The sequence below is a fragment of the Myotis davidii genome, unplaced genomic scaffold (genome assembly GCF_000327345.1).
Source record: "Myotis davidii unplaced genomic scaffold, ASM32734v1 scaffold8, whole genome shotgun sequence".
NCBI lineage: Eukaryota > Metazoa > Chordata > Mammalia > Chiroptera > Vespertilionidae > Myotis > Myotis davidii.
Window position 1 is genome coordinate 2,236,196 of NW_006299520.1, and position 9,150 is coordinate 2,245,345.

The 9,150-nt window shown below is 40.0% G+C and overlaps 1 protein-coding gene across 1 annotated transcript in view; it reads left to right on the top strand.

The window, feature by feature from the left end:
* TRPC6 (transient receptor potential cation channel subfamily C member 6) overlaps positions 1-9,150 on the top strand; it is a 50,181-nt gene that overhangs the window by 29,480 nt on the left and 11,551 nt on the right. The window contains exons 7-9 of the mRNA XM_006775259.2: positions 937-1,130; positions 2,152-2,355; positions 4,344-4,418. Coding sequence (XP_006775322.2) covers positions 937-1,130; positions 2,152-2,355; positions 4,344-4,418 — 473 coding nt within the window. The remainder of the gene's footprint in view (positions 1-936; positions 1,131-2,151; positions 2,356-4,343; positions 4,419-9,150) is intronic.

Here is a 9,150-nt window from a genome sequence, read left to right on the forward strand (position 1 = left end):
CAGAAAGTTAAGTACCTTGCTGAATGTTGTTGCACAGCTGCCAGCATTTGGAAAAGCTGGGACGTAACCAATTTTCTACCGACTTCAGCATCTGTGCTCTTAACTGCTGGGGTGCTGACTGTGAGCACAGCTGCTTTCCTAATTTAATTTGTCAGATCATATTGAGATCTGAATTATCAACAGTGACAAGAGTTTTGGCTTATGTTCACCATAGACACACATGTTAGTTTGTTTTTAATAAATAGGTTTGGAATTGATTACACAAATGTTAGGTCCTCAGTGCCACAATCAGAAGCATCAGCTGGAGCATAACCTGTTGTTACCCATGTTTTTGTGAAGTGCGGTTTATCAGAGAAAATGAACAAACAGGCGTAGCTTTGCTCAGTAATTATGCCTAAAGTATTGAAATACCTACCAAGACACGTCAGTGATTTTGATAACAGTGTATATCTGTAATAGTATATGTTTATATTGTCATATTTTCCTTAAGACACATACTATTGTTATCTACTCTTTATTGCATATAAGTGGAAGTATAGATGAGCAGGAAACTTAAAAGGGCTCTAACAAATTGAACTGTTATTATTGAGCAATACATTTAACACTTTCATTGCCTAAGCTATAGATTATTTAAATGTTAACATTTGTAGTTATGAAGTCATGTTAATAACATTTATTGAGTACTTATTATGTGTCAGATACTGTGCTATATGCTTCGTATGCACAGTATTATCTCATTCTTGCAACAATCATGGAAATAAAAGTTATTGTTCCCATTTTATAGAAAAAAACTGAGGTTTAGGGAAGTAAAGAGTTTTTTTTCATGACTACCTAATAATTTGCAAAGACATTAAATTAACTCACTTTTATTATGGAACCACTGTCAGTTATTTATATTCTTCATTATTTCCTTTCTCTATCTTTTTTCCCTCAGAGTCGAGGAGAGTTTTAAGACACTGTTCTGGGCTATATTTGGACTTTCTGAAGTGAAATCAGTAGTCATCAACTATAATCACAAGTTCATTGAAAACATCGGTTATGTTCTTTATGGCGTCTATAACGTTACAATGGTCATTGTTTTGCTAAACATGTTAATTGCAATGATCAACAGTTCATTCCAGGAGATTGAGGTATAATGTCTATACCTTTGTGTACTCTGTGCCTACATGTTTTAACTGTTGTGTACTCTGTGCCTACATGTTTTAACTCAGCAATGGTGATGAAAATCTAGACTTCTTTCCCTCCTTTGTTCTTTCCCTGTTTTATATAATTGTTTGACCAGTAAGCTAGTCTTTGCTTCCAAATGTAACATCAGTGGATGTGTTGGGGGAGTAAGACATAAGGAGGAGAAATGCTGTCTGGTTCTTCATTGTTAAAAAATTTAGAACTGCTATATCAGTTTTAATTTATATTTTATTCAAAAATGTATTGCTTATGAATACCACTGCTATCCAAATCTTTTTGTGTTTTTTTTAAATCCTCACTCAAGTATATTTTTTCCATTGATTTAGAGAGAGTGGAAAGGAGGGGGAGTAAGATAGAGAGAGAGAGAGAGAGAGCGAGAGAGAGAGAGAGAGAGAGAGAGAGAGAGAAACATAGATCTGAGAGAGGCATACCAATTGCTTGCCTCCTGCCCTGACCAAGTATGTGACCTTGACCGAGAATCAAACCCGGGACCCTTCAGTGTGTGGGCTGTCGCTCTAACCACCGGTATACTAGTACATAGGCCAGGGTCTCCAAATCTCTTTGAGTGAGGTTCATAATTGGCCTTTTCTCAAATTTAGAATCATTATAAATTTTTATTACAGAAACCTCAGCCTGTGAGTTAATCAAATAAGTCATTTGTTGCAGAATGAAAGAGTGACTAATTTTTATAGTGCTTTTTAGAATGTAGGAAAATACATTTATACATGCCAGTGTATTTATAAACACATGCAGATTTTGAGATCTGTAGTCCTGTTAGCCTGACAAAATTTTAGACATATTTAGGAGAGTGTGTGAGTAGAATCAACCCTTCGAAAAAGTCTTGGAGCAGTCTTTGGGGTCTGGGAGTGTTTGCAGGTGTCATTACTTTAGCGAGGCACAGTGTTGGAGATATCCCAGTGACTGTTTACGCATCTCCTCACCAAACTGTCATGTGTCTTTGTATAGGATGATGCTGATGTGGAATGGAAGTTTGCGAGGGCCAAACTTTGGTTTTCCTACTTTGAGGAGGGCAGAACTCTTCCTGTTCCCTTCAACCTGGTGCCGAGTCCGAAGTCCCTGTTTTATCTCTTACTGAAGCTCAAGAAATGGATTTCTGAGCTGTTCCCATGTCACAAAAAGGGTTTCCAGGAGGATACTGAGATGAACAAGGTAGTTTGACTTGATAATTGTTTATTGTATTTTAAAATGCTGTGGCTATTTAATTTTTTTAAAATATGTTTTGTTTTGTTTTTTAGAGAGAGGAAGGGAAAGGGAGGGAGAGAGGGAGGGGGAGAGAGAGTTTGTGTGTGTGTGTGTGTGAGAGAGAGAGAGAGAGAGCGAGAGAGAGAGAGAGAGAGCGAGAGAGAGAGAGAGAGAGCGAGAGAGAGAGAGAGAGAGAGAGAGAGAGAGAGAGACATTAATTGGCTGCCTCCTTTACGCCCCCGGATGGAGCATACAACCTGGGCACGTTCCCTGACTGGGAATCGAACCACTGACTGCCTGGTGCATGGGTTGATGCTCAACCAGCTGAGCCACAATGGCCCAAGCAAATACTATGGCTGTTACAACTACTGTAAAAAGAAGCAGTCCATTATAAGATGCCCATTTATTCCTTATGTAGTCAGTTAGCTCAGCGTGGTCCTTTGGCTTATGTCTGTTTAACAGGAGCACATCGGACATGTCCTACTTAAAACAATATAAGAAAACTTCATGAAATGTGACTAAAATAATGTAATCCATTATTGGGAGCAGATACTGAAAGGGAGAGCTTTTTTGGGGCCCATTTTTGCACTTGTGGCCATTTGTCTCTCACCTCACTTTCAATTTATACAGCTAGGCAAAGCATCAGTAGCTGATTATGACTTGGGGGAATTTGACTCTTAAGTAACTTCTACATTGGAAAGTTCAGAAATCAACAGCTCACCTGCATTATGGGAGACTAGGCTTGCAGTAAGTAGTTGAGGAAAGAAAGATGTAAGGGTACTAATTGGAAACAAGAATCCCATGAGACAATGCAATCTCAAGAAACCATAAAAGAGGTATATTGCTTGGATGAAGGGCTAGGAGGATCACAGTATGTTCAGAAATGTTTAGAGCACATGTGGAATGTTGTATATAATTGTGTGTGTCAGTGGAGGGGCGCGGGTTACTCCACGCAAAAACCCCTGCTGGGTGCAGAACTCTACATCCTGGAGGACTAGAGGCATCCAGAGGAGGAGTACCTGGATGGGGACAGGTGTGGATAAGATGTCAGATGATGGGGGATTCAAGGAACTGGCTATTTCACTGGAAGAAGGAGTACTGAAGGGGAACATGAATATCTTTTGAATTCTCACTTTTGACTCGGAAGTACATTTGTTTTGTTTCTGTCCCTTCAGAAATAGGAAGAGAGGCAATAGATGATAGTTGCAAATAGTTCAATTTCAGGTCTATGTAAAAACAAACTTGTAACAAAATCTGCCCCAAAGGGTGGTAGGCTGTCTTATGAAGAAATAAGCCTCCTATCACTGAAAGTAATCAATATGCTGGACGGCCGACATTAGAATACATATAGATCTTCCTACACTGGTGGTCAGTTAAGCCAGATGCCTACAAGGTCCTTGCAATTATAAGATTTTGTCATTGAATAAAAAGAAAACATTCTAATTCCTGCTCCATTTGCTACTTGGGGTTCTCAAGTGAATAATGACCTCTCTGAGCTCTAGTTTTACCAATGGCACTATGGGAATAAAGGTTATAGCTACATTACGAAGATCAAATCAAGTCAGTATGCAAAAGTGCTTTGAGAATGCCAAAGCCCTTTTTAAGTATCATTACTTTTACGATTATTTTGTGTTAGAATTTTGGAAAAATATGCCATTTATGCCATTTTTCCAGGTGTATAACATAGAACTTAATGGGTTGAGTAGCAAAAACTTTCCTTACTTAATAACATTGTGGTTAGAGCTGCGATCTGAGAGAATTCCATGTGCAAAGGACATATCTAAGCACTTACCAAAGGGAAGACACCAATAAGAGTATTTTTCTCCCATTGAAATCTGCTAGAGGGTTAGCCCAGACGGCCTTTAAAATGTGGAATAAAGAAAGAGTAAAATTGGCTTTGTAATCCTAAACGTACAATTAGCAATTATGCTCATTTTATTATCTCTCTTTAAAAGAGAAATGAAGAAAAGAAATTTGAGATTTTGGGGAGTCATGAAGACCTTTCAAAATTATCACTTGACAGAAAACAGGTAAGATCCCCTTTAAAAGTATGAAGTCATGCATAGGCTTATCCTTTCAGAGAAAAGAATAAATGTTCAGAAGCAATTTAAGAAACAAACATTAGACACATTGAAGAATTTAACAATGCCCAAAGAATCTGCTACCGAGAGCTGGAAATAAAGCTATGTTCAGATAATCAGCAAAAGGAATGATGTGCTTATTTAAGATATATTAGACACATATTTCTTATGGATGATGGGATATAGGAATGATGGAAAGGAGGAGAAAGTAGAAACAGAGGAAGCCATCAGGGACCGATGGAGATGGGATTAAACTAGCGGCAGCTCAGGTGGAGGGGATGCACAGCCAGGAGAGCCTCCGTGTTTGTCAGTAATCCAGAAGCTGTCGAAAAAGGCACCATGAGAATTCAGTGGCTGCTGTTGATGGCACAGTTCACAGTGAGCAATGTGCCTCAGACATGTGCTCCCCAGTTTGGAGTGGCAGAACCCCCAATGATGGGAACCTTTGCTTCCTTCTTATAGCGTGCCTATAGAGGTACAAGAAATGGCTTATTGATACAGGGAAATTATACATGAGTTAATTAGGGCAAGGTCAGTGTATCAGGAGGATTTGCATTCAGTTGGACATAAAAAACCAAATCATGGTATTTTACAAGACAGTTGTTTCCCCTCCCACTTAACTCTCCAGGGGTGGGCGCTACAGGGCTGGTGCTGGGTCTCAGTGATTTTTTTGGACTTTTTTGAGGTAGTGAGATGCAAGATGGCAGTTTCACTTCCAGCCATCACACCCACTTTTAGACGCGAAGAAGGAATAAGGGCAGAGGAAAAGTGGGCCATGCCAGCTGACTGCCACCGCTCTCAGAAGTGCCCCCAGTGATTCCTGTTGTTATAGCTCATTAGCCAGAACTATGCTACAGAGTCACTCCAGGGGACACAAATGCCGAAGAGGGAGGCTTTTCTGTTTTGTTTATACATTATGTTTCCTCCGCTGACACAGTAAGAATATCCATAAGTATTGATAGAGTAAGAACATTGAACTAAGTACTTAGAAGATTGGGATCTCATCACGTCTCTGCCTTTTTGGCAATTCATTTAACGTCTATAAACTTCAGTTTCCTCATCTGTAAAATAGGGATGATCAAGTTATACAAACCCATCACACAAGGCTGTTAGGGAGATTACGATGGTACTTTGTAAATTACAAACACTATGCAAGCGTAAAGTACTTGTCATAGAGAAGTGGCTCTTTTGGTTATTTGGGTATAAATAATTCAATACATATTTTGCAAAAACCAGGTCAGTGTAAGTTTGATTTTACAGTTTTCCTATAAGAAACTACTTGTGCTAAAATTAAGATGAATACATGACACCCCAAATCATCAGACACATATGAGAAAAATTCAAGGGGAATCAAATGCCTTTGTTTATGATAGAAATTATAGTATCTCTCAAATCAAATGATATTATTTAGTATCTCCAAAAATCTAGAAAATTAAATTTTATTGTAATAACCTGAAAATACATTTTATATATATTTAAAGATGTGTATTTTTATTTTTTATTTATCTTCATTGTTGAAAGTACTATAGATGTCCCCTTTAATTTCCCCATTGACCCCGTCCATCCTGATCCCACTCTCTTCCTAGACCTTCACCTCACTTGTCTATATCCATGGGTTATGTCTATCTATAATAATAAAAGTGTAATATGTTAATTAGACCAGACATCTATACAGACGTCCTTCCTTCCAGACAAAGCCGCAGCGGGCGGGGGCAGGGGGCGGCAGATGGGGGCAGGGGGCCAAGGCCCTTGCATGAATTTTGTGTATTGGGCCTCTAGTATGCATATAAAATTCTTTGGTTACTCTCTTCCCAAACCTCCCCTACCTTTCCCTCTGAAATATGTCAGTCTGTTGCATGCTTCAATATCTCTGGTTCTATTTTGTTTATCAGTTTCTTTGCTCATTAAATTCCATATGTAAGTGAGATCATGTGATATTTATCTTTCTATAACTGGCTTATTCACTTAGCATAGTGAAATCTAGGTTCCTCCATGCTGTCTCAAAGGGTAAGAGATCCTTCTTTTTTACAGTTGCATAGTATTCCATTGTGTTTATGTATCAGAATTTATTTTTTTATTATTCATTCATCTACTGAGGGGTACTTAGGCTGTTTCCGGACCTTAGCTTTTGTAAATAATGCTGCTACGAATGTTTTATATCTTTTAAACAAGGCTTGGGTCACCTTATACTTTCCAATAGCACATATTTTAATCCTAGATTGAAACAAACTCTTTAAGAGCAATGCTAAGCATGTGGTATCTGACCCTGGTGTGGATTAACAACATGTTGATTCCAATATCAGTTAGTCATCTAGAGATTCTTTTGTGTAACTGTTTATTATGGGAACCATGGAGATGTGCCACTCATCCCTTCTTGCAGGAGAGAGCTGCTCCAAGTGTGGTCAGCTGACAGCCTCCAGTGCAGCCTCTTTGGGACCCCCTTCAGCATTCCCCGGTCCTGGGCATGCTCTTCCAGTCCTGGGCATCTGTGGTCATCACAGGACGCCTTTGGGAGCAGTCTTAGAACTGCGCTCCCTGTTGGGCTGGCTGACTTTCCCAGACAATCTGTTTACCTTCCCTCTTTCCCAGTGGAGCTGAGTCTCACAGTCTGGAAGCTTTTCTGTCTTCTCTGGCTCCCACTCCCCATTATCTCTCACAGGCATAATTCTAAAACATTTCACCCTTCTAACTTCGTCCTCAAGTTTGATTCCTGGGGGACCAAATCAACACAGTGTGTAATATATTTGCCCTTGCCGTGTAAGCTTGTGATGAACTGAAGTTGAGGCACATTTTCCATAGCTTGCTTTTTTGTGATACATGAACAATACATCTTCCTGAGAAAATGTTTTTTTTAAAGCAACTATGTATAGTTCCAAACATGTTTGCCTATTGCTGCCTAGTTGGACTCTGATATGTGCTGAGAAAAACTCTCATGGTTCTTTCTTCCTTACTCAGTTCACGTGGCTTTTGCTTATTCTTTTTCATGAGGTCTCCATCTGAAATGACAGAGTTTGTATTTCACTCGGTTCTTCTTTTTGAGTCCTTGAAGGTTAAGGTGGTTAGGTTGCTCAAACGCGCCCTTCACATCTGCTTCAAGTACACCATGGACATCAGTAAGATGAGCCCTATAGATACAGTCAAACCTCGTTTCTCGAACGTCTCCCATCTCAGATAATTCGGTTCTCCACCAAGTTGTTCACAGAAAATATCTTTCAGTTGTGGACCAAAACTTCAGTTTTCAACCTGACAAGCCTTTCATGCTGACACCTCAGCATGACAAAAAGCGTCTCTCAGGCAACAGACAAAGGAGAGACTGCTTTTGTTGCAGTGAAATCCAATGATTAGCACGATTTGAAAACATAAAGAGCGTTAATATTGCTAAGGGTGTGAAGTGCTCACAAAATAACAAACACAGGTAATTGAATAGGTGGAAAAACTATTGTTGATTGGATAAATGAAAAGCAGGTAGCCAGTAATAGCATTTTGGAGGTAGTGAGATACGAAAAAATTGTTTAAGGCTAATAGGGGGTGCTACCTCAAAGACACATCAGGATTTTGAACATTAAAAGAAGTGTTTATTTCTAGATTAAACAGTACATTAGACATGTACTATATAATAGAAAGGTTAAAGCAGGAAATCATTTGAAGGTCTGGAATGGATTAATGCAATTTACATTATTTCTAACGGGGGAAAAATGATTCAGTTTTCAAACAAATCACTTCTCCAACAGCCTTCCAGACTGAATTAAGTTCAAGAACCCAGATCTCACTATATACTTTTTGAAACAAAGTAAGCAGACCTGTTAGTTATTTTTGACCATATCCTCTTTTAGGTCACTGACGTCGGCGGTTGCTGGCATGAGGGTTTCAGATATGCATTCTGAGAGGATGCCGTAAATTAAAAGCTGATCCCTGCCACGCTGTGTTACATGTGTAACCTGAAATGCCAGGAAGCTTCTTGAATAGCTGCTGTGCTCTAGCTCCAGAGCAGATCACTTTCCAGTTGTCACTTTCAGGGTAGGTGTTTACACCTGTGCAGTCAGCAACACGGAGCAGACATGCAGGTGTTGACACCTGTGCAGTCAGCAACACAGAGCAGACATGCAGGTGTTTACACCTGTGCAGTCAGAAACACGGAGCAGACATGCAGGTGTTTACACCTGTGCAGTCAGCAACACGGAGCAGACATGCAGGTGTTTACACCTGTGCAGTCAGCAACACGGAGCAGGCATGCAGGTGTTTACACCTGTGCAGCCAGCAACACGGAGCAGACATGCAGGTGTTTACACCAGTGTAGCCAGCAACATGGGACAGACATGCAGGTGTGTACACCGTGTGCATCAGTCCACATGCAGCACAGACATGCTGTTTTAGCGTTATTGATCTGTTTATGCTGGGCTGAGTGAGACGTGGCAATGTTAAGAAATCAGTTACATGTCCAGGAACTCTATCCTTGAACTTTTAACAAGTCAGAGGCTATCTTTTGTTGTTGTTGTTAACCCTTACCTGAGGATTTTTTCCCCCCATTGATTTTTAGAGAGAGTGGAAGGGCGGGGGAGAGACAGAGAGGAAGAAACATCAATGTAAGGGAGACACATTGATTGGTTGCCCTCACAGGAACCCATACAGGGCCGGGGATGCAGCCTGCAACCAAGGCACATGCCCTTCACCTGAATCAAAA